This window comes from Pleurodeles waltl, chromosome 5 (assembly GCF_031143425.1).
Source record: "Pleurodeles waltl isolate 20211129_DDA chromosome 5, aPleWal1.hap1.20221129, whole genome shotgun sequence".
NCBI lineage: Eukaryota > Metazoa > Chordata > Amphibia > Caudata > Salamandridae > Pleurodeles > Pleurodeles waltl.
This window is the reverse complement of record NC_090444.1, coordinates 1,841,606,637-1,841,633,303: the sequence shown is the minus strand read 5'-3', so window position 1 is coordinate 1,841,633,303 and position 26,667 is coordinate 1,841,606,637. Positions and strand designations below refer to the sequence as shown.

The following is a 26,667-nucleotide window of genomic DNA, read 5'->3' as shown; positions in this document are numbered from 1 at the left end:
ATCATCAGTATGATGTGATTCAACCTCTGTACCAACTATGCTAGACTGTCTAGTAATGGGCAGGCTGAGAAGTTTCTTTCCTGAACCTTTTCCTGGGGGAGTCCCTGGATCAGATTGAGAACCATTAGCTACTTTTTCTACAGATTGGGCACTTATGGCCTTATCCTGTACTCTAAGCATATTAATTAACAGTTCTAAAGAAGGATTTTTCCCTACACTCAAACCTCTCTCTATGCAGAGACTCCTTGCTCCTTTCCAGCTAAGGTGATCATATGCAAGTTTGGACCGTTCAACATTTTTTCCTGTGCCAGACATTTTTTTAGAGAGAGTTAAAGTGATAGAAAAAGAGAAAAAAGTTTTCAGAACTTTTTGGAAATACAGAAAAAACTTTTTAAACTTTTAAGAACTTTTTGAAAGTTTTAGAAGTACTTTTCAGCACTTAGAAAAGAGTGAAAAGAGGAAATGCAAAACTTTTTGGCTATGTGTATATACACTGACCTTGTTTTGTATATTTTTCTCTTATGAAAAGTACAATGACAAGAGTGGTAAGTAGTCTCAAGCACTTATCCCACCGCTGCACAACCAATGTAGGAGGCTGGACTGGCTTGTAGTGAGTACCAAGGAGTACTTGCACCTTGCACCAGGCCCAGTTATCCCTTATTAGTGTATAGGGTGTCTAGCAGCTTAGGCTGATAGATAATGGTAGCTTAGCAAAGCAGCTCAGGCTGAACTAGGAGACGTGTGAAGCTACTACAGTACCACTTAGTGTCATATGCACAATATCATAAGAAAACACAATACACAGTTATACTAAAAATAAAGGTACTTTATTTTTATGACAATATGCCAAAGTATCTTAGAGTGTACCCTCAGTGAGAGGATAGGAAATATACACAAGATATATATACACAATAGCAAAAATATGCAGTATAGTCTTAGAAAACAGTGCAAACAATGTATAGTTACAATAGGATGCAATGGGGAAACATAGGAATAGGGGCAACACAAACCATATACTCCAGAAGTGGAATGCGAACCACGAATGGACCCCAAACCTATGTGACCTTGTAGAGGGTCGCTGGGACTATTGGAAAATAGTGAGAGTTAGAAAAATAACCCTCCCCAAGACCCTGAAAAGTGAGTGCAAAGTGCACTAAAGTTCCCCTAAGGACAAAATAGTCGTGTTAGAGGGAGAATGCAAGGAAAACACAAATCAGCAATGCAACAACGATGGATTCCTGTCTGAGGGTACCTGTGGAACAAGGGGACCAAGTCCAAAAGTCACAAGCAGCTCGGAGATGGGCAGATGCCCAAGAAATGCCAGCGGTTGGTGCAAAGAAGCTCTTACTAGGCTGAAGAACTGTGAATACTGCAGGAACGACAAGGGCTAGAGACTTCCCCTTTGGAGGATGGATCCCCCACGCCTTGGAGAGTCGTGCAGAAGTGTTTTCCCGCCGGATGGACGCCGACAAGCCTTGCTACACGCAAATCGTGCGTTTGGCGTTTTTGGACGCTGCTGGGGCCCAGGAGGGACCAGGAGGTCGCAAATTGGACCTGCAGAGAGAGGGGACGTCGAGCAAGACAAAGAGCCCTCACTGAAGCAGGTAGCACCCGGAGAAGTGCCAGAAACAGGCACTACGAGGATGCGTGAAACGGTGCTCGCCGAAGTTGCACAAAGGAGTCCCACGTCGCCGGAGACCAACTTAGAAAGTCGTGCAATGCAGGTTAGAGTGCCGTGGACCCAGGCTTGGCTGTGCACACAGGATTTCCGCCGGAAGTGCACAGGGGCCGGAGAAGCTTGCAAAGTCGCGGTTCCCAGCAATGCAGCCCAGCGAGGTGAGGCAAGGACTTACCTCCACCAAACTTGGGCTGAAGAGTCACTGGACTGTGGGGGTCACTTGGACGGTGTCGCTGGATTCGAGGGACCTCGCTCGTCGTGCTGAGAGGAGACCCAAGGGACCGGAGATGCAACTTTTTGGTGCCTGCGGTTGCAGGGGGAAGATTCCGTCGACCCACGGGAGATTTCTTCGGAGCTTCTGGTGCAGAGAGGAGGCAGACTACCCCCACAGCATGCACAAGCAGGAAAACAGTCGAGAAGGCGGCAGGATCAGCGTTACAGAGTTGCAGTAGTCGTCTTTGCTACTATGTTGCAGGTTTGCAGGCTTCCAGCGCGGTCAGCGGTCGATTCCTTATCAGAAGGTGAAGAGGGAGATGCAGAGGAACTCGGCTGAGCTCATGCATTCGTTATCTAAAGTTTCCCCAGAGACAGAGACCCTAAATAGCCAGAAAAGAGGGTTTGGCTACCTAGGAGAGAGGAAAGGCTACTAACACCTGAAGGAGCCTATCAGCAGGAGTCTCTGACGTCACCTGGTGGCACTGGCCACTCAGAGCAGTCCAGTGTGCCAGCAGCACCTCTGTTTCCAAGATGGCAGAGGTCTGGAGCACACTGGAGGAGCTCTGGACACCTCCCAGGGGAGGTGCAGGTCAGGGGAGTGGTCACTCCCCTTTCCTTTGTCCAGTTTCGCGCCAGAGCAGGGGCTAGGGGGTCCCTGAACCGGTGTAGACTGGCTTATGCAGAATTGGGCACATCTGTGCCCAACAAAGCATTTCCAGAGGCTGGGGGAGGCTACTCCTCCCCTGCCTTCACACCATTTTCCAAAGGGAGAGGGTGTCACACCCTCTCTCAGAGGAAGTTCTTTGTTCTGCCATCCTGGGCCAGGCCTGGCTGGACCCCAGGAGGGCAGCTGCCTGTCTGAGGGGTTGGCAGCAGCAGCAGCTGCAGTGAAACCCCAGGAAGGGCAGTTTGGCAGTACCAGGGTCTGTGCTACAGACCACTGGGATCATGGGATTGTGCCAACTATGCCAGGATGGTATAGAGGGGGCAATTCCATGATCATAGACATGTTACATGGCCATATTCGGAGTTACCATGGTGAAGCTACATATAGGTAGTGACCTATATGTAGTGCACGCGTGTAATGGTGTCCCCGCACTCACAAAGTTCAGGGAATTGGCTCTGAACAATGTGGGGGCACCTTGGCTAGTGCCAGGGTGCCCTCACACTAAGTAACTTTGCACCTAACCTTTACCAGGTAAAGGTTAGACATATAGGTGACTTATAAGTTACTTAAGTGCAGTGTAAAATGGCTGTGAAATAACGTGGACGTTATTTCACTCAGGCTGCAGTGGCAGGCCTGTGTAAGAATTGTCAGAGCTCCCTATGGGTGGCAAAAGAAATGCTGCAGCCCATAGGGGTCTCCTGGAACCCCAATACCCTGGGTACCTCAGTACCATATACTAGGGAATTATAAGGGTGTTCCAGTAAGCCAATGTAAATTGGTAAAAATGGTCACTAGCCTGTTAGTGACAATTTAAAAGTAATGAGAGAGCATAACCACTGAGGTTCTGGTTAGCAGAGCCTCAGTGAGACAGTTAGGCACCACACAGGGAACATATACATGCACACCTATGAGCACTGGGGCCCTGTGTGACAGGGTCCCAGTGACACATACATATAGGCCACAAACCTATGAGCACTGGGGTCCTGACTAGCAGGATCCCAGTGACACATAACAACCATACTGAAAACATGGTGTTTTCACTATGAGCACTGAGGCCTGGCTATCAGGATCCCAGTGAGACAGTGAAAACAGTGACAAACACCCTGACATACACTCACAAACAGGCCAAAAGTGGGGGTAACAAGGCTAGAAAGAGGCTACCTTCTCACACTCAATGCCACCGTCGATGCAACCGATCTGCCTAGAGAGTCGGTCGTATCCAGTCCACATCAAATCATGAACTAAGCTGCATCTCTCCCATCTGTTATGGCTTGGGACGGGACAGTCCGGGATTCCTCCGGAACTGCAGACAGCACTTGCGCGACCGTATCCCAGAGAGTATGGGAATAGCAACCCAAAAGGCATGCAGTGTTCACGGACCGCAGCGCTAGACTGTTGGAAGAAAACAACTTCTTCCCCAAATTATCGAGTCTTTTTGATTCCCTGTGCGGCGGTGCGGCAGGGAATGCGCCAGATGAAGAAGAAGGAGAAGCCTGGATGGCAAGGCTCTCAGGCGTGGGGTGTTGGGTCAGGAATTTCAGGTCTGATGGTGCAGGCCGATGGCGGCGGGCAATCGTCCTATTCACAGGAGCCCCTGTGCTGGGTCTGGACCAGGTAAAAGGGCCTCTGAAGAGGAAGACCCCGGCTGAAGCACGTCGGTTAGGATGTTAGGCCTAACCTCCACAGCAGAAAGCTTGACCAGGACCTCAGTAACCCTTCTCACCACCATAGAGTACGAAGCACCCTCCTCCGTAACCAGGAGGAGAGAGCATACCAGTGTCAGGGGAGGTGTCTAGACCACTGGCATCACCCAAATCCTGCACCCAGTCTATTTTTGGGTCAAGATGGTATTCTAAAGGGTCCAGCGACCCCTCAATACTCTCCCCGTATCCATACCCACAAGAATAAGGGTCTGGATCAACCCTGGGCCCAGGAGAGCCCACAGAGAACAAAATTGGCGTAGATCGACGTCATTCCGGCTCCTGGTTGTCAGTTATGAGGATGGGATCAACGTCGATTGTGGGCCCAACCGATGTCGGGAGCAAGGAAAGTCGCTGTTGCATGACCGGCATCAGGACAGATCCGCGATTGGATCCACAGGAGCCCTCCAGAACTGAGGCAGATTCCGACGGCTTTGAAACCGAAGGGACCCCAACTGACTCAGCTGTGCCCGAAGGCTCCGAAGGTGGGTCGGACCGCCCAAAAATGAGGCGCATGGCCTCGTAAAATTCTTTAAGTTGGGCGGTGCTGGCTTCGGCTCCCGGGAAGTTGGGGAAGCGCAGAGCTGACCCAGAAGAAGGCTCCGTTGTTGGAGGCCTAGAGCGTCAACGCTCTTCCCACGCCGTATCATCCGATCGATGGGGTGAAGTTGAAGAACGCTTTTCTTTCTTTGACTTCTTCTTTTTGTGACCCAAATGTCCCGATAACTTGGTGGACGAAGAGTGCTGGTGACTCCGTGGCTGGTCTCAAGACCTTCCTCTCGTACAGGACTGTGAGCGCCGCAGAGTCGAGTGTCGGCCCGCCATAAATTTTAGGGACCGCTCCCTCAAAGCCTTCAGGTTCATGGCCTGACACTCGGTGGTCGCACTCCAGACACCGTAAGCACACAAGGTGCAGATCCGTCACCGACATAGTTCTGTGACAGGAGTTGCAGGGCTTGAATCCGGTCTTGCGGGACATCCCTCGATGTATCCACAAACTCGTCAAAAATACTACAAAAATTTCAGCGCAGCCAAAACATGACTGAGGTAGCTCTTCTCCGGGTGGCACCTATATACGATTGTGACGTCATCAGGGTGAGCGCGATACCAACAACACCCGCAGAGTCGACCGACGCTACCTGACGGCACGCAGAGGTACTGTTCGAAGAAAAAATCTCCGGATCCAGTCTGACGCCTGGGGAAATTCAAAGGTAAGGTTTTGTGTTGGAATCCCAATGAATATAGGGGAGCACGTGGTGTGTTGTGTTGTCTGTGATGCAGGGAGATGCATATGTCAAGGGTAGACTGTGTGGGTGTGACTTACCTGTAATCCTCAGCCACTGCCATTGTCCGATGTTCACTCAGTCCAGTGATGTCCTCCATCTATCAGAAAACGGCCGGCAGTACACCGCCAGCAGGACTGTATCATCTAACTACGGGAAGCGGTGACCCACCAGCCTGACACCTAGGAAGAGCACTCTGAGTGGCGATGTGTGGCTCAGCTGCAAAACATCTAAATACAGCGGCGGAAGACCATCACCTTGGCGGTCTTCCCGGGCTCGCCTCCACTTTGGATTGGCAGTAAGACCACCAAGATCTAAATCAGGCCCTAAAACAAATCTAAATTTATGAATATCGATGAAGGTCACTTGGAGAATGAAACCACTTTGGGTGAGCCATCTTACTTGGCGAGCTAGATTCCATAATTAATAGGACTCAACACTGCGAGAAGGTAAGGGCAACTGCACTGATACATTCCATATAAAACAATAGTCAGCCTAAATGGCTGCTAGATCACATAGTAGCACTCAATGAAACAACTAAATAAAAAAAAAAATACAAAAAAAAATACACAATGTCAGGAATGGTCGGATAGTGCAGTGTTGATGTTTATTCATCTTTTTGGTTTGGTGTTCTTACCTACTTATCTGCATGTGCTTCCCTTTTATGGACCTGCCTTTGTCCCATGCAAGCCAATACTCACTCAGCATATTACACAAAGAGTAGGTACCTGGATTTATCAGGTTGTCGCTGTCTGGTTGGCGAGCCCTAAAAAGTGCACTGAGTAAGAGCAAAAATGTGTTCTATGTTGCCTTTGTTAATATTATCTAGATTGCAGTCCATGGCTAATTCTCCATCCATTCTCACTGCTAACAGATTTTTCACCTTCCAACACAACCTGAAACTTTTCCTTTGATTACATTCAAATTACAATCATGTATGGATATATGGATCTAGGAAACATATTAAACTCTCATGAAAAAACATACCTTGTGGATTGAAGAAACCAGTCATCCAAAATGCATTTGGCCGTCCGCCAAATATCCAGGTGCTAAACTGATTGTTTCTCTCCAAGAACTCAGTGAACCAAAATCCAAGTGTTGAGGAATCCCAGGAGATCTTTTTCCACAGCTTTGGAATTCGGGCATCATACATGTTATCCAAGGCATCTCTTAAATTCTGAAAAAATATTAAAATCCATTTGTATTTCTCTACTCATCCTCACACACACACATGGTTTTATGACACAGAAATTACTATTTGTATGGTATTTATACAGCACAAACCTAGCTAGGAAGCAATAAAGCATGCAAAAAGGACAAAGAAAGAGACAAAGGAATGAAAGAAGGAAAGAGGAAAAGTAATGAGAACTGGGAGAAATACAGAAAAAGTTAAATAGTGTAAGAAAGTACCCTCTTTTTGGCATTTTTCCCTGCTATCAGTATGCTTTGACTTTTTTCACTGGGATCCTGGGGTCCCCTTATAAGTCCCTAGTAAATATGGTACTTAGGTACCCAGGGCATTGGGACACCAGGGGTTCCTCATCGGCTGCAGCATGTATTATGCCACCCAGGGTACCCCATGCAAAATTTGTCTGCAGGCCTGCCATTGCAGCCTGCGTGAAAAGGTGCATGCACCCGTTCACCACAGGTCACTGCTCCAGATCACTGCAAGTCACCCCTATGGTAGACCCTCCTAGCCCAGAGGGCAGGGTGAAGGTACCTGTGTGTGAGGGCACCTCTGCATGAGCAGAGGTCCCCCTACAAACTCCAGTTCCAATGCAATGGACTTCAGAAGTGTGGGGAAGCCATTTTACCTGTGTCCAGCTACATAATGGTAACTCCAAACCTGGGCCTGCTTGGTATCAAACATGTCAGAATCATACCCCAATCCTGTTGCCTGTATTGGTTGTATGATTTCATGCACTCTGGGAGGTCCTTAGAGGAGCCCCAGCATTGATCCTACCAGTCTTTTGGAGTTTTCCGAGCAGCCCATCACAGGTGATAGTCTGGAGTGGTCCCCTTGGTCTTCTCTGCCAGCTATCCAACTTGGGAGACGGTAAGCCCTTGCCTCTCCTTGCAGGACACAACCCCTGTGCACCAGGACTCTTGCAGCTACCAAGGCTTATTTTCTCCTCCTCCAAGAGATCTTCAGGCTTCAAGCAGCCCCGGTGCCCATCACATTTTCCTGCCAGGCACAGTCTCCTTTCCACTGCTCCAGTGACGTGGGGCTCCTCTTCAGGTGTGCTGAGTAGGCCTCACTGCGATTACTGTGCCTGCTGCCAGTGGGTTGCCTGTGGGGGGTGACTCCTCTTCTGGTGTCTCTCCCAAACGCTTAGGGTCACCCCAGACTCCCCTCCTTGGCTCGAGTCTCCTGGACCTTGCTGGTCCTCTTCAGCCTTACAACTCGTCTTCTTCCTCTCTTGCATTTGCCAAGGCTTGTTGGTGGTCTTCCTATACCACTGACCCACTGCAACCTGACAGCCGACATGGGACATCACCTGCATCACTTCAGGGACCCCTCTTCAGCTCCTGTGCTGCACAGCTTGTCTTCTTCGTCCCCCATCGACCTGTTCCTTCTTTGACAGAAGGGTGGGTAGTGGCTCCTGCCACAACCAGACACTTCATCACAAACTGGACTTGGTCCCCTTCCATTGCAGGTCCTCCTCTGCCAGAATCTACCTTTGGGTCCTTCCTGTCTTGTTTGGGTCTCGCATAATCCTTTTCCTAAGTCCTCCTGTTGGTTTTGGTGAAAACCAGGTACTTACCTCTGCTCTCCTGGTCGCTGGGGGTCACTCTGGTATTCACCTGTTGGGGTTCCTAGTCCCTCCAGCTTCTCTCTAACGATTCCACAGCCTTAGGTGGGGGACTGTATTTCGCATTCCACTTATTTAGTATATCGTTTGGCCCTCCCCTAGGGCCTACACTATCTTCAATTGCTTTTGCCAATGCTTATTGCTTTTTATGTTCTTTACTGATTGCTAATATGTATATAATAGTGTGTTTACTTATCGCCAGTTGGCGGACTGCCTATTAGTATTCTAGTATTTGTAACACCGTGTGCTTCTTTAATGTGTGATAGGGCTGTGTGACTGTCGTGGTATTGTATAAGCTTTGCATGGCTCCTAGATATGTCTTGGTTGCTCATCCACAGCTACCTCTAGAGAGCCCTGGCTTCCTAGACACTGCCTACACTTCACTAATAGGGGATCCCTAGACCTGGTATAAAGTGATAACACCATGGGTGCTCACCACACACCAGGCCAACTTCCTACAAATAGGAAAAACAAAAATAACAAAAGGTGGAAACAAAAGGGAAAAATGGAAACAAAAAGTAAAAACACAGAACAAAAAACACAGAAAGCGATGCGGACAAAACTAAAAAAAGAAAAACAATAAAGAGAGAGAAATGGAAAAAGGAGATAAAGGAAAGGAAGACATACAGAAAGAAAGGAGATAAATGAAGGAGAGAAAGGAAATAAGAGAACAGAAAAGAGAGAAAGAAAGAAAAGAGGAAAGAACAAATTAAGATCACGAAAGAAGCAGAGAAAGCTTGGTCAAAAGACAGAGGAAAAGAATGAAAAAAGGGCCAAAATAGAGATGAAACAAAAAAACAGCATCAAAGATAAAAACAGAAAGAAGTGAAAGATAAGTAAATCGAAAAACCTAATGGAAGAAGTGAAGTACAAGAAAGAAAGATTGAAAAAGACAAAGAGGGAGCAAAAAGAGGAAAGGAGAGAAAGGGAAAGAAAACGAGCAAGAGAGAAACAGGAAGCACAAGTGGAGAAACAGTGGAAGAAATTATAAAAAGGACACAGTAGAAAAAGAAACACAGAGGGGAAGAAAAAAGAAAAATAAGTAAATGGAAAAAAGACAATACTGAATGAAAGAGAAAGAAAGCTAAGGAGAAAGGAAATAAAAAGAACTAGGAAGAAAGAGGGGAATACAAGGGAGAAAGGAGGGAATGAGTGGAAAGAGAGAAGGAAAGAAAAAGACAAAATACAGAGGAAGAGGAAAAATAAAAGAGAAAATGGAGGAGAGGGAGAAAAAAGCATCTCAAAAACAACAGAGGGCAGCTCGATTCCGGATCTGTGATAACCGGCGCGGAACGAAAATAATTGATGTACGTGCCTTTATAGGCAACCATGACATCACAAACGGCTCCAGCAATGCCACATCGATCTGAACAATGCCACCTGATGGTGCACGCAAGGGTATTGCTCAGCAAAACTTCCGGATTCCAAGCTGACGCCAGGGAATTCTAAGGTAAGGAATCTGCAGCTAGAAGTCTCTATCAGATATAAAAACCTTTTTGAAGAGTGTGGGCTCCATGGTTTTGTACTGTCAGCTTCCCAAGCCTAACCGAAGTGGACACAGACATATTTTGTAAGATTTAACACAACACAGCACAGCAAGGGAAGTTACTGCGCTGCTGAAAGAAAGACGGAGAGCCGAACTGTGCAATGTTTACCAAGATATGGCATAGTTCTACTCTCTTCTACTGCTGGCACACTTGTGTCTGCCTAGCGCCAACACAGGCACCCTTAAGCCATGTCACACAGGCTGCCTGCATTGCGGTCAGGATAGTTTTTGTGCAGGAAGGGGTCCATTCCTGCACAAATACTATCCTCTGAGGCATATTCCTCATTCTATATGTGCTGAATAATACATCATGCATGCAAAGAGGAAGTAATGTGGAGAAATTAAGATATATGTCTGTGTTGAATAAGTTACTTACCTTTGGTAACACATCATCTTGTAGAGACAATATCTAGATGCCGATTCCTTAACTTTGCATTTCCCCAGGCGTTAGACGGATCTGATTTTGTTTTTCATATCGGGCATCATAAATACTATACAAAAAAATATATATTTATTTTGTATAGTATTTATGATGCCCGATACATTTTTTACAGGTTATCTCCTTTTGATATCTAAGTGCAACATGATGACGTATAGGGAAGTCACAAGGTTGAGGCATCGTCGAAAACTCACTCGCAGACAGTATTGTATATACATTTTATTTTAATTATTTTGTCCTCATATAGCATGGCACACATACATAAAAGTAGTTGATTCTATTTTTATTAAGACCTGGGTTTATAGGTTCAGACATTCTCGGCATAGAGATATGGAGCTTTTTTAGATGCCCACATTGGGTTAAGATGGCCTTTTTAAGATGGCTACTTTTGTTTCTACAGAAACTTATACAACAGTCCAAGATGGCCACCATGGAAGCAGTTTTTAAACGAGGCTCTAGCGCCAGTTCCGGCTTAGCAGTTCTGTTGTAATCCTTCGGGGTTTGCATGCCGTAGTCTGAACACACAGGAGTATCTAATTGACTTTGAGCAAAGCCTTGCGGGCTCTCACGTGCAATGCAGCACGTTCGTTGAAGCACAGATGGTGGAGTTTGTGACACTCCGGGAGTGGGAGATTTATTTCCCCATACTGAAGCGCTTATCTCATAAGTGCAGTCAACATATTATAAAAATAGGCTGTTGTACTCTCACCAAACTCATAGGAAGATCCCATCCTCGTCGCCAAAAATATGATGTTATGATCGATGCAGGGGACGCCCAAGTAGGAGTAACATATAGGGGGTCATTACAACCCTGGCGGACGGTGTTAAAGCAGCGGTAAGACCGGCAACAGGCTGTCTGTCTTTTTTTTAGTATTATGACCATGGCGGTTACCGCCATGGTCATCCGCCGCTTCCCCGTTCCGCCCGCCACGGCGGAGACGACCGCAAGGCTGGAGACCTGGGTCTCCAGCCCGGTGGCCGTGACAATACCGCCGCCGGTATTGTGACCTGGCTTACCGCCGTGGATTTCCAGCGGTAGGAACCGCCATGAAATCCATGGTGGTAAGCACTATCAGTGCCAGGGAATTCCTTCTCCCCCACCCCCCATCCCACCCCGACTCCCTCCCCTACACCACCCCTGCCACCCCCAAAGGTGGCAGGGCCCCCCTCCCCACCCCGACCCCCGACATTACCTTACACATACACACCCGACACGCACGCAGGCACCACCAACACACATACACGCACACACACCGACATATATGCCAACATCCACACACACAGTCAGACACCCACATTCACGCACACATTTCCGAAACACGCAACACCCCCGCAAGCATACACGCACTCACACACTCCCCTACATACACAATCGCACACCCCCATGCACCCACACAACACCCCCCCACCCCCCTCCCCTAACGGATGATTGACTTACCTGTTCCGTCGAACCTCCGGGAGGGGACGGGAGCCATGGGGGCAGCTCCGCCAACACCACACCACCAACAGAACACCGCCGCGCTGAATCACAGGACGTGATTAGCTCGGCGGTGTTCTGTTGGCGTGGCGGTGGAGGTGGAGCAACCTCCACTTCCCCGCCGCCCGCAAGTATGGCTGTTGGTGGCTCTCTGTCGGAAAAACGATGGAGAGCAGCCAACAGTCATAATACGCCGAGCGGCAAACCGCCACTACTGGCGGTCTTCCGCACGGCGGTACCTCGGCGGTCTTCTTAAAAGACCGCCGAGGTTATAATGACCACCATAATCTTTTATTGTCCTTATGTATCCCCGAGGAGCGCCGCTGTCGCGTCTCCTGGCCTGTTTCTGCCTCTTACAACCGTCTCTCACCGAATGCAGAGCACGAGACGCGACTGCCGGCTCCGCGAGACAGTTTGGGTTCGGCACGTAACACCGTGCGCCGAACCTACACACAACACTGTTGGCTGTTTCAAATTCTGAATATGGCATCAGTCACTTGGGAGACATCCGGTAGTGATTCAGTAACTCGTGATATCCCTACTAGGCATTATTGGACAACACAAACAATTGATTTTGTACGCCCAAGCATAAATAAATATTGCATCTTTCTCTAGACAATCGTCATTTGCCACTAATGGTGTTTGAAGTAGGCAGTAAGTAATTTAGATTTATAATGGAGATCGTTGGTTTTGGATGTTTAGCTGGGTGATGGTACCACCTTAGCAGAATATTATTTTCACTCTGAATCCTATTAATGAGGATTAGCACTTAGGTGGCATTTTGATTTAGTGGTTCCTTTCTTGTTTGTGCATGTAATTCACTTTTTAACATGTGCTTCACTTTTAAAGCATGAGGTTTGGCATGCTATAACGTCAAAGAATGGGTGCTTTGACAGAGATTTTATTATGGATGTATGGCTCAGTTTGTTGATTCAATTAGTTTTCTTGTTGGTTTTTAATAGGTACCTCGTTCTCCGACAATCCTGAGGAGGCCCAAAATTATAAATGGCCGAAACGCATCGACTCTGTTGCAGTAGAGAGAGGTTGAGAGAAAACATTATTTATAACTGATAAGGAATGTTTATGAAACACATCTTTGTTAATTATAATTGCTGCTTAAAGATGTGAATATGATACAACCATCTTCCATGTGGATTTCCACCCACATCGCCGGTCACACCCTTGACCCACTCTTCACTGCAAGCAACCACATCTCCTTCAGCCACACCACCGAACTCCACTGGACCGACCACCACTGCATCCACTTCACATTCAAGAAAAACACCGAACACCACTGCACCCCACTACCGCCGCACCGCCGCTGGGGCAAAGTCTCCGAAGACCAACTAACCAGCACCCTCGCCAAGAACCCACCGACCCGGACTCCGCCGCCATCAACCTTCAACAGTGGATCCTCAACTGCGCCAACACCCTCGCACCACTCAAGAGGCCCACCGTCAACCAAGAAAAGAAAAAAGCAGCCTGGTTCACAGACGAACTGATCACCTCCAAACGCACCTGCCAGAAACTTAAGAAAAAATGGCTTCTCGAGCGCACACCGACAGCCTGGCAACCCACAAGGAAGCCACCCGCAAGCACCACCAACTGATCCGACTTGCCAAACGCTCCCACTTCACAGAACGCCTAAACAACAACGAACACGACAGCAAGGAGCTCTTCTGCATCGTGAAGGAGCTCTGCAACCCCAGCGCCAACGTCAATGACATCCCACCATCCCAGAAACTCTGCGACGCACTCTCCACCTTTTTCTACCAGAAAATCGCCACCATCCACGACAGCCTCAACACCACACCTCCACCAGACCCCACCCCCGACAACTCCTCCTACGCCGACCGCCTCACCACCTGGACCCACGTAGATGACGCCGAAACCCGAAAGACCATGAGCCCCATCCACTCAGGATCCCCCTCAGACCCCTGCCCACACCACGTCTACAACAAAGCCGACTCCACCATCGCCCCCCAACTTCGTAAGATCATCAACCTATCCTTCGATACCGCGACCTTTCCGGACAGCTGGAAGCACGCCGATATCCAAGCCCTCCTCAAGAAACCCAAGGCTGACCTCAACGACCTCAAAAACTTCTGCCCAATCTCCCTCCTCCCCTTCCCAGCAAAGGTTATCGAGAAGATCGTCAACGCCCAGCTCACCCACTACCTCGAAGACAACTCCATCCTAGACCCCTCCCAATCCGGATTCAGACGCAATCACAGCACCGAGACTGCACTCCTCGCCGCCACAGACGACATCAGACAGCAAATGGACAATGGCGAAACTTCAGCCCTCATCCTCCTAGACCTATCCGCTGCCTTCGATATGGTCTGCCACCGCACCCTACTAACTTGTCTCCACGAAGCCGGAATACAAGACAAAGCCCTCAACTGGATCTCCTCTTTTCTCTCCGGCAGAAGCCAGAGAGTCCGACTCTCACCCTTCCGCTCCGAAGCCACCAACCTCATCTGCGGCGTCCCCCAAGGCTCCTCTCTAAGCCCAACGCTGTTCAACGTATACATGGCACCCCTCGCACAACTGGCCCGTCAGCACAACCTCAGCATCCTCTCCTACGCCGACGACATCCAGCTCATCCTCTCCCTTACTAAAGATCCACACACCGCCAAAGCCAACCTCCATGAGGGATTGAAATCCATCGCCGAGTGGATGAGAAACAGCCGCCTGAAATTAAACTCCGATAAGACGGAAGTCCTCATCCTCGGACGCTCCCCCTCGGCCTGGGACGACTCCTGGTGGCCCGCCGGGCTGGGACCCCCAACTACTCCAGCCAACCACGCACGCAACCTCGGCTTCATCCTCGACTCTGCTCTCACCATGTCCAAACAGGTCAACGCAGTCTCCTCCTCCTGCTTCAACACCCTCCGCATGCTCCATAGAATCTACAAGTGGATCCCGACGTAAACCAGAAAAACGGTGACCCAGGCCCTCGTCAGTAGCAGACTTGACTACGGCAACGCACTCTACACAGGCATCCCAGCAAAAGACATCCAATGACTCCAACGCATCCAGAACGCATCCGCCCGCCTGATCCTCGACATACCCCGCCGATGCCACATCTCCCACCACCTGAAGGACCTCCACTGGCTCCCTGTGGACAAGAGGATCACCTTTAAACTTCTCACCCTCGCGCACAAAGCACTACACAACGCCAGACCCGCCTACCTGAACAACAGACTCAACTTCTACGTCCCCTCCCGCCAACTCCGCTCTGCCAACCTCTCCCTCGCCGTCGTTCCCCGAATCCAACGCAAGACCTCCGTCGGCAGATCCTTCTCCTACCTCGCCGCCAAGACCTGGAACTCCCTCCCGACCTCCCTTCGCCAGACCCAGGACCTCCTCACCTTCAGGAGACTCCTCAAGACATGGCTCTTCGACCGATAGCAGCTGCCCCCCCCCCCTCAGCACCTTGAAACCCTAACGGGTACATAGCGCGCTTTATAAATTTAATGATTGATTGATTGATTTAGATTTAAATCATTGTCAACAACCACATTTATTCAAAATGAGAGGATGATTGAAGTACAGTTTTTTTGATTGTTTGTTGAAGTGATTGTTTTTTTTGTCTACTTATGTGTTCAGTGTAGGAAAGTACCATCTTGCCTGGCATGTTACCCCCATTTTTCACTGTATATATGTTGTTTTAGTTATATGTGTCACTGGGACCCTGGTAACCCAGGGCCCCAGTGCTCATAAGTGTGCCTGAATGTGTTACCTGTGTAGTGACTAACTGTCTCACTGAGGCTCTGCTAATCAGAACCTCAGTGGTTATGCTCTCTCATTTCTTTCCAAATTGTCACTAACAGGCTAGTGACCATTTTTACCAATTTACATTGGCTTACTGGAACACCCTTATAATTCCCTAGTATATGGTACTGAGGTACCCAGGGTATTGGGGTTCCAGGAGATCCCTATGGGCTGCAGCATTTCTTTTGCCACCCATAGGGAGCTCTGACAATTCTTACACAGGCCTGCCACTGCAGCCTGAGTGAAATAACGTCCACGTTATTTCACAGCCATTTTACACTGCACTTAAGTAACTTATAAGTCACCTATATGTCTAACCTTTACCTGGTAAAGGTTAGGTGCAAAGTTACTTAGTGTGTGGGCACCCTGGCACTAGCCAAGGTGCCCCCACATTGTTCAGAGCCAATTCACTGAACTTTGTGAGTGCGGGGACACCATTACACGCGTGCACTACATATAGGTCACTACCTATATGTAGCTTCACAATGGTAACTCCGAAAATGGCCATGTAACATGTCTATGATCATGGAATTGCCCCCTCTATGCCATCCTGGCATAGTTGGCACAATCCCATGATCCCAGTGGTCTGTAGCACAGACCCTGGTACTGCCAAACTGCCCTTCCTGGGGTTTCACTGCAGCTGCTGCTGCTGCCAACCCCTCAGACAGGCATCTGCTCTCCTGGGGTCCAGCCAGGCCTGGCCCAGGATGGCAGAACAAAGAACTTCCTCTGAGAGAGGGTGTGACACCCTCTCCCTTTGGAAAATGGTGTGAAGGCAGGGGAGGAGTAGCCTCCCCCAGCCTCTGGAAATGCTTTGTTGGGCACAGAGGTGCCCAATTCTGCATAAGCCAGTCTACACCGGTTCAGGGACCCCTTAGCCCCTGCTCTGGCGCGAAACTGGACAAAGGAAAGGGGAGTGACCACTCCCCTGACCTGCACCTCCCCTGGGAGGTGCCCAGAGCTCCTCCAGTGTGCTCCAGACCTCTGCCATCTTGGAAACAGAGGTGCTGCTGGCACACTGGACTGCTCTGAGTGGCCAGTGCCACCAGGTGACGTCAGAGACTCCTGCCGATAGGCTCCTTCAGGTGTTAGTAGCCTATCCTCTCTCCTAGGTAGCCAAACCCTCTTTTCTGGCTATTTAGGGACTCTGTCTCTGGGGAAACTTCAGATAACGAATGCAAGAGCTCATCCGAGTTCCTCTGCATCTCTCTCTTCACCTTCTGATAAGGAATCGACTGCTGACCGCGCTGGAAGCCTGCAAACCTGCAACATAGTAGCAAAGACGACTACTGCAACTCTGTAACGCTGATCCTGCCGCCTTCTCGACTGTTTTCCTGCTTGTGCATGCTGTGGGGGTAGTCTGCCTCCTCTCTGCACCAGAAGCTCCGAAGAAATCTCCCGTGGGTCGACGGAATCTTCCCCCTGCAACCGCAGGCACCAAAAAGCTGCATTACCGGTCCCTGGGGTCTCCTCTCAGCACGACGAGTGAGGTCCCTCGAATCCAGCGACTCTGTCCAAGTGACCCCCACAGTCCAGTGACTCTTCAGTCCAAGTTTGGTGGAGGTAAGTCCTTGCCTCACCTCGCTGGGCTGCATTTCTGGGAACCGCGACTTTGCAGCTACTCCGGCCCCTGTGCACTTCCGGCGGAAATCCTTTGTGCACAGCCAAGCCTGGGTCCACGGCACTCTAACCTGCATTGCACGACTTTCTAAGTTGGTCTCCGGCGACGTGGGACTCCTTTGTGCAACTTCGGCGAGCACCGTTTCACGCATCCTCGTAGTGCCTGTTTCTGGCACTTCTCCGGGTGCTACCTGCTTCAGTGAGGGCTCTTTGCTTGCTCGACGTCTCCTCTCTCTTCAGGTCCAATTTGCGACCTCCTGGTCCCTCCTGGGCCCCAGCAGCATCCAAAAACGCCAAACGCCCGATTTGCAACTAGCAAGGCTTGTTGGCGTCCTTTCGGCGGGAAAACACTTCTGCACGACTCTCCAAGGCGAGAGGGATCCGTCCACCAAAGGAGAAGTCTCTAGCCCTTTTCGTTCCTGCAGAAACCTCAGCTTCTTCTGTCCAGTAGAAGCTTCTTTGCACCCGCAGCTGGCATTTCCTGGGCATCTGCCCATCTCCGACTTGCTTGTGACTTTTGGACTTGGTCCCCTTGTTCCACAGGTACCCTAGATTGGAAATCCACAGTTGTTGCATTGCTGGTTTGTGTCTTTCCTGCATTATTCCTCTAACACGACTACTTTGTCCTTAGGGGAACTTTAGTGCACTTTGCACTCACTTTTCAGGGTCTTGGGGAGGGTTATTTTTCTAACTCTCACTATTTTCTAATAGTCCCAGCGACCCTCTACAAGGTCACATAGGTTTGGGGTCCATTCGTGGTTCGCATTCCACTTTTGGAGTATATGGTTTGTGTTGCCCCTATCCCTATGTTTCCCCATTGCATCCTATTGTAACTATACATTGTTTGCACTGTTTTCTAAGACTATACTGCATATTTTTGCTATTGTGTATATATATCTTGTGTATATTTCCTATCCTCTCACTGAGGGTACACTCTAAGATACTTTGGCATATTGTCATAAAAATAAAGTACCTTTATTTTTAGTATAACTGTGTATTGTGTTTTCTTATGATATTGTGCATATGACACTAAGTGGTACTGTAGTAGCTTCACCCGTCTCCTAGTTCAGCCTAAGCTGCTCTGCTAAGCTACCATTATCTATCAGCCTAAGCTGCTAGACACCCTATACACTAATAAGGGATAACTGGGCCTGGTGCAAGGTGCAAGTACCCCTTGGTACTCACTACAAGCCAGTCCAGCCTCCTACATTCAGTTATTTGTACATTTTGTGCTTTGATATGTAATTTTTTTATAAATATATTGTGACATGTTTAATGCCAGCTATGCTGTCGCTTAATTAAAATAATATGAAAAGAAATATACAAACAAATTATGTTTTCCAGTGATTGATTTATAGTTCCACTGTTGTAGTAAAGTGTATATATCGTTTCCTACTATTATACCACACCTTTTATTTTTGCTTTACCTTACCCAGGTATAGTAGGGTTATTTGGGTAAACCCCCTTGTTTCTTATTCTGTTTTTTTTTTTAGCAGTAATCCTGCGCACCTTCGGGTGGCTTCATTCAGTTCAGTGCTGCATCGTACGTTCTGTTGTAACATTGTGGTCACCTATATAGGCACTTCTTTGGTGCATGGGAGTCAGCCTCTTTTCAAGACTTTCCACACCAGGGGCACGGAGCCATGAAGTGCACTGACTTTGATGTGTTCAAACTAGGGCCCTGAAAGGGATCATCCTTACCCCTAGAAATTTGTCCGCACAGCGGGGAGGAACGGGTGGGTCAATAAGGAATCTGCACATAGATATTGTCTCTACCAGATAATAGGTTACTGAGTGTAAGTAACTTTCTCATCTATCAGAGACATCTAGACACAGATTCCTTACCTTATAATAGATAGCCAAGCAATATCATCCCTGGCAGTGAACAATGGACAAACTTACTGTGGGAGGCTGGCCTGGCTTATAGTGGGTACCTGATGGTACTTACACCTTGTGCCAGGTCCAGTTATCCCTTATTAGTAGATTAGTAGTGTTCTATAGTGTTCTAGGAGCTTAGGCTGATAGAGGTAGCTATAGAAGAGCAGCTTAGGCTGAACTAGGAGACATGCAAAGCTCCTACTATACCACTTATATCATATAGCACTATTTCATAAGAATCAAAATACTCAGAGTTACTAAAAATAAAGGTACTTTATTTTAGTGACAATGTACCAAAATTATCTCAGGGGATATACTCCATTAGGAGGTAAGTAAAATACACAAAATATACACACAAACTAAAATCAGGTAAGTAAACAGTTAGAAAAGTAGTGCAAACACTGTAGAATACAATAGGATGCAATTGGCCTAGGGGCAACACAAACCATATACTAAGAAAGTGGAATGCGAACCACTTAGGGACCCCAGACCTAGTGTAGTGTGTAGAGGGTTGCTGGGAGTGTTAGAAAACACTAAGGGTGTCCAAGTTACCCTTCTTCCCCAGAAACACAGTAAAGTTGTGATAGGAGATTCTGCAAAGACCACAACAGACAGCAAAGCACTGAAGACAGATTCCTGGACCTGAGGACCTGTAAAGGAGGGGGACCAAGTTCAAGAGTCACGAAAGTGTCCAGTGGGGGCAGGAGCCCACAAAACCCCGGGTGAAGGTGCAAAATGGCTGGCTCTGGGTGGAAGAAGCTGAAGATTCTGCAACAACGGAAGATGCCAGGAACTTTTCCTTTGCACAGAAGATGTCCCACAGCGTGCTGGAGGATGCAGAGTTATTTCCACGCAGAAAGACCGCAAACAAGCCTTGCTAGCTGCAAAGGTCGTGGTTGAAGAAAAAGGGTGCTGCCCAAGCCTAGGAAGGACCAGGACATCGCCACTTGAAAGAGGAGACAGAGGTTGCGCCCAGCAACACAGAGAGCCCACGCAGAAGCAGGCAGCACCCGCAGAAGTACTTGAACATGGGTTCAAGAAAACTGAGCACGGCGGTCATCTCAACACTACAAAGAAGGGTCCCACGAAGCTGGTGGTCAACTCAGTGAGTTGAGCAATGCAGGACGGAGTGCGGGGGACCTAGGTTGTGCTGTGCACGAAGGATTGTTTGCAAAAGTGCACAGAAGACCTAGCAGCTGCAGTTCATGCAGTACACAGGATTACTGTCTGGTGTGGGAAGGCAAGGACTTACCTCCACCAAATTTGGACAGATGGACCCCTGGACTGTCGGGTCACTTGGATCCAGCTCCTGTGTTCGAGGGGCCACGCTTGTTATGATGAGAGGGGACCCAGAGGACAGGTGAAGCAGAAGTTTGGTGCCTGCATTAGCAGGGGGAAGATTCCGTCAACCCACAGGAGATTTATTTTTGGCTTCCAGTGCAGGGTGAAGGGAGACAGCCCCCGGAGCATGCACCACCAGGAAACAGTCGAGAAAGCCGGCAGGATTAGGCGCTACAATATTGCTGGTAGTCTTCTTACTACTTGCAGTTTTGCAGGTGTCCTGGAGCAGTCAGCAGTCGATCCCTGACAGACGTCGAAGAGGGAGATGCAGAGGAACTCTGGTGAGCTCTTGCGTTTGTTATCTGAAGAGAAGCCCAGAGGAGAGACCCTAAATAGCCCTCAGAGGGGGATTGGCCACCTAGTCAGGTAAGCACCTATCAGGAGGGGTCTCTGACGTCACCTGCTGGCACTGGTCACTCCCCTTTCCTTTGTCCAGTTTCACACCAGAGCAGGGGCTGGGTGATCCCTAAACCGGTGTAGACTGGTTCATGCAAGGAGGGCACCATCTGTGCCCTTTAAAGCATTTCCAGAGACCAGGAGAGGCTACTCCTCTCAGGCCCTTAACACCTATTTCCAAAGGGAGAGGGTGTAACACCCTCTCTCAGAGGAAATCATTTGTTCTGCCTTCCTGGGACTGGCCTGCCCAGGTGAACTTTGCTGCATCTCTCCCGCCTTCTACTGCTTGGGAGTGGATGGTCATGGCCTCCTCTGGGACCTGTGGCAGCACTTATCCTATAAGGTGTCCGAGAACCAGCCCAATAAGCATGATTTGTTCACGGACCTCAATGCCAGGCTGGTGGGAGTAAACATCTTCCCAAGCTAGTCCAGCCGATTGGATTCCCTGTCCAGGGGAGCAGAAGGGAACGTGCCCTGGGAAGCCTTTTTAAACATGTGCTGGACACTAGTCGCTACGAGTTCCCCAGCTGCATGGTGGCTTCAATGAAGATAGGGATGTTGTTGGGAAATGCCCGTCTCGGAAGGGTTCCCTAAACTTATAGCCTCCCTTCTCCTCTTTTTCTGACCTTATTTTTTCTGGCTTTAGGACTCTGGACACTTTACCACTGCTAACCAGTGCTAAAGTGCAAAATCATGGTAACCTTGGCACATACCCAGTAGGCATATTTAATTTACTTGTAAGTCCCTAGTAAAGTACACTACATGTGCCCAGGGCTTGTAAATTAAATGCTACTAGTGGGCCTGCAGCACTGATTGTGCCACCCACATAAGTAGCCCCTTAACCATGTCTCAGTTCTGCCATTGCAAGGCCTGTCTGTGAAGTTTCACTCCCACCTAGACTTGGCATTTACAACTATTTGCAAAGCCTTAAACTCCCCTTTTTCTACATGTAAGTCAGCCCTTAGGTAGGCCTTAGATAACCCACAGGGCAGGGTGCTATGTAAGTAAAAGGCAGGACATGTACTTATGTGTTTTACATGCCCTTTTAGTGAAAAACTCACAAATTCATTTTCCACTATTGTGAGGCCTGCTCCTCTCATGGACTAGCATTAGAACTACCCTCATATACTTTTCAGTGGTAGATTCTGATCTGGAATGAGTAGCCCTGTCATGTTTAGTATGGCTAGAATTGTAATTGAAAACCCTGCTTACTGGTGGAGTTGCATTTAATAATACTATTTTAGAAATTACACTTTTAGAAAGTGTGCCTTTCTCTGCACTTACTGCAATCTGTGCCTTACAATATGTCTCCAATCCACGCCTGGTCCGTGCTAGTTGATAGCTCCATTTGTTCATTCCACCCACACAACCATAAACCCAAGACACTGAGTCACATCTGCATTAATCTGCATACTGAATGGGTCTCCCTGAATAGTTCTGGTGGAGGGGCTCTCTCTTACACTTCAAAGGAGAGTGGCCTGCCCTCACACAAAGGACTGATAAACCCCCACAGGGATCTTGACAGACAGGACTGGGCTAAAAGGGGAACTTGCGCACTTTGAAACCTCTCTTTCACATATCCCCCACTTCAAATGCATTATTGGGTATATCTACTGGGTCTCTGACCCCATCAAATCAGACACTTCTGGATCTACTTCTGGATTTACACCTGAGCTCTTTCAGAGGAACTGCCTGGCTGCCCAAAGGATGCATCTGGACTGCTTTGCTGAGAAGGACTGCTGCCCTTCTTGTTGCCCTGCTGCCTGCTGGCCTCTGACTTTGCTGGAAGGACTCTGCCTTCCCCAAAAGTACTCTCCAAAGGCTTGGATTGAGCTTGCCTCCTGTTCTGAAGTTTCAGAGCCAACAAAGACTTCACAAAGCTAGCTTCTAGCTAGTTCACTGACTTCAGCGACTCAGTACTGACTTCAGCGACTCCAGCTCTGTGATCCTCGCTGCACGCAACGACCACAGCAACACAAGTCTCATGTTGCCACGGCACCGCTGACGTCCTGCAGTGTGATCGCGACACTGTGAAGTCAACATATCACTTCTTGACTACCTGCATCCATCGACCCCACCGAGTCACAAGGAACCAACGCCTCGCCAATAACGCTGCACCAGCTCCCCCTGCAACCGGATGGAACCAATTCCTCACCTTTCCTGCCTCACAGTGCGGTACCGATGCCTCACCTCCCCGGACGCCAGAAGGAACTGATGCTGCACCGGCTTCAGCAACGCATCACCTCCACGACTCCGTGCAACATCTTTGTTTCTTTGTTTTCAAAGGTACTGTGAAACTCCGTGGCCGGTGCCTGTGGCGTCGCACTATTAGGAACGACTCCGTCAACGACGCTGTGATAGCCCCATTTGGGGCTGCTGTGTTTCTAAGCGCTTTAGTGGGATTTAATCTTCAAAAAATCATAACATTTCTTGTCTACATTGGATTTTCAGCGTTTTGACATTATTTAATTCAGATAAATATATATTTTTTTTCTTAACTTGTATTTTTGTGGTGTTTTCACTGTGTTTCTGTATTAGTTATTGCACAAATACTTTATACATTGCCTTCTTGTGAGAAAGTAGCCTCTTTCCAGCATGGTTACCACCATTTTTTGCCTGTTTGTCAATGTGTTTGACTGTGTCACTGTGATCCTGCTAGCCAGGACCCCAGTGCTTATGGTCTTTGGCCTGTTTGTCAGTATACTTGACTGTGTCACTGGGATCCTGCTAACCAGGACCCCAGTGTTTATGCTCTCTCTTTTCCCAAATGTGTCACTACATACTGGTAACCCAGTATTTCATCCCAAATTGACATACTGGTTACCCCTTATAAGTCCCTAGTATATGGTACCTAGGTACTATGGGCATTGGTGTTCCAGGGGATCCCATGCAAATGTTTTGCAGGACTACCATTGCAGCCTTCGTGAAATGGTGCATGCACCCGTTCACTGCCATTTTCACTGCACCAGGTCTCTTATAAGTCACCTATATGTCAGGCCTTCCTACCATGAAGGCTGGGTGCAAAGTACCTGCACCCAGCCCCCATGTCATCCAGGACCATTTTCTCGGACTTCGTGAGTGCGGGGACGCCATTTTACACATGCACTGGACATAGGTCAAAACCCATGTCCTGCTTCACAATGGTAACTCTGAATATGGCCATGTAAGGTGTCTAACACATGGGAATTGTACCCCAATACTGATTCTTGTATTTGTTGTACAATTCCATGCACTCTGGGGGCTCCACCGTGGACCCCCAGTACTGTCATACCAGCCTTCTGGGGTTTTCCAGCTGGCCCCAGCTGCTGCCACCTCACAGACAGGTGTCTGCCCTCCAGTTGCTTGAACAGCTCAAATCCAGGAAGGCAGAACAAAGCATTTCCTTTGGGAGAGGGGTGTTACACCTTCTCCCTTTGGAAATAGGTGTTGCAGGCATGGGAGGGGTAGCCTCCCAGAGCCTCTGGAAATGCTTTGAAGGGCACAGATGGTGCCCTCCTTGCATAATCCAGTCTACAACAGTTCAGGGACCCCCAGTCCCTGCTCTGGCGCAAAACTGGACAGAGGAAATGGGAGTGACCACTCCACTGTCCATCACCACCCCAGGGGTGGTGCCCAGAACTCCTCCAGAGTGTCCCTGGTTTTTGCTATCTTGGATTCCCAGGAGGTGGGCCCTCTGGGAGCATCTGAGTGGCCAGTGCCAGCAGATGATGTCAGAGCCCTTCCCTGATAGGTGCTTACCTGTGTAGCTGACCAATCCCCCTTTCAGGGCTATTTAGGGTCTTTCCTCTGGATGATTCCTCAGATTCGGATTGCAAGAACCCAGCAGGAAACCTCTGCATCCTTTAATTCATCTTCTACTGACGGAACTGCATCTGGACCCTCCAAGAACTCTACAAACTGCAACAAAGAATCAAAGACGACTTCTGCAACATTGTATCTTCAGCTCCTTCCAGCAACTGCAACTGTTTCCAGGTTGTGCATCCTCCGAGGACTGCCTGTCTTCAGCCTGCATCAGAAGAACCAAAGGAATCTCCCCTGAAGTGAAGGAGTCACTTCCCTGCTTCAGCAGGCTCCTCTCTGCAGCGACGATCAGTGGCATGGGTCCCCTCTACAGACGACGAGTGTGGATCCTGCAACATGGGTGGTGGACTAAGTGGACCCTGACAGTCCCAAGGTCCAGCTGTCCAACTTGGGTGGAGGTAAGAGCTTGCCTCTCCATGTAAGACAGTACCCCTGTGCACCATGTGATTTGCAATTGCCAAGGCCTGTGTGCGACCTTCCATGAAGTTCTTCGTGCACAGCACAGCTCTGGCCCCCAGCACTCCTTCCTGTGACACACAGCTTCCTGAGTGGTTCTCCAGCGGCGTGGGATCCCTTTGTGTCGTGCTGCATGGGCCTCCATTTGCACCTTCTTTGTCCCCATGCTGTGGGACCTCAGTGTGCGCTGCCTGGTCTTCTGGGTAGAGGCCACCAGGTCTCTCCTGGTCCCGGGCACCACCATTTTCTGCTAACCACGAGCATTGTGTGTGCCAAGGCTTGTTGGCGGAATCCAGCGACACAAACCAGACTGCAGTCATCCATCCGGTGTGGGACATCATCTGCACCAACCAGGAACCTGCAACCATCTTCATGGGTGCAGTAGTGACTGTTCTTCTTCACCGGTGGTTCTTCTATTGCATCTTCATCCTTGTTAGCAGGCACTCCTGTTCCCCCTGGACTCTTCAGTGCTTTTTGCACTTGGTCCCCTTCTTCCACAGGTCTTCAGGTCCAGGAATCCATTGTTGGTGTCTTGCAGTCTCTTCTGGTTCTTGTATAATCTTCTATCACAACTTCTAGTGTGTTTCAGGAAACTTACTGTGATTTACTCCTGTTTTCCTGGGCCCTGGGGTGGGTTCCAGTACTTACCTTTGGTGTTTTCTTACACTCTCAGCACCCCTCTACACACTACACTTGGGAAATCGACTTTCGCATTCCACTATTTTCATATATGGTTTGTATTCTCTTTAGGCCCATTGTATACATGCAATCAGCTGCTATTTTAAAAGTAGACAGTGCAAAAATCAACAGTTCCTGGGGGAGGTAAGTAACGGTTAGTTTTTCAGGTAAGAAAGATACTTATAAGTTCAGTCTCCTGGGCATAGATAGCCCACCGTTGGGGATTCAAGGCAACCGCAAGGCCACAGCACCAGCAAAACAGGGCCAGACAGGTGCAGAGGTCAAAGGAGGGCCCAAACCACATAGGCTCCTATGGAGAACACGGGTGCTCCGGTTCCGGTCTGCTGGCAGGTAAGTACCCACGTCCTCGGGGAGCAGACCAAGGGGGTTTTGTAGAGCACTGGGGGGGACACAAACAGACACACAAAACACACCCTCAGGGCACAGGGGCGGCCGGGTGCAGTAAGCATCGGGTTTGCTATAGGAAGCAATGGAGAGACCCGGGGTTCACTCTAGCGGTGCAGGCAGGGCACAGGGGGGCTGCTCGGGCCAGCCACCAACTGGACACGGAAGAGGGCCACCTGCTGGTCACTCCTGCACTGGAAGGTGGTTCCTCTCGGTCCTGGGGGCTGCGGGTGCAGAGCTTGAACCAAGCGTTGGGGTCCTTGTTAACTGGGCACACTGTTGATCCCACCGGAAGACTGGCTATTCCAGTGCTAACTGGAGTAGTATTTGTTGTGGGACTTTTCTTGGGACAGGCCTTGTCTCCAGTTTGGTGTCCATGCTGACTACAGATTCGACACCAGGCCTTCATGGGATCAAAGTTTTTACCCTTATACTCATTTGAGGATTGGGAAAAGGCTCGGGCCCACCCTCCTGAGCAGATTTTTGGGGCCCTGTT

At 49.0% G+C, this 26,667-nt stretch overlaps 1 protein-coding gene across 1 annotated transcript in view; it reads right to left on the bottom strand.

Moving 5' to 3' along the window:
• DNAH8 (dynein axonemal heavy chain 8) overlaps positions 1-26,667 on the bottom strand; it is a 9,979,189-nt gene that overhangs the window by 237,235 nt on the left and 9,715,287 nt on the right. Inside the window, exon 88 of the mRNA XM_069236651.1 lies at positions 6,532-6,721. Within this exon, the coding sequence (XP_069092752.1) occupies positions 6,532-6,721 (190 nt within the window). The remainder of the gene's footprint in view (positions 1-6,531; positions 6,722-26,667) is intronic.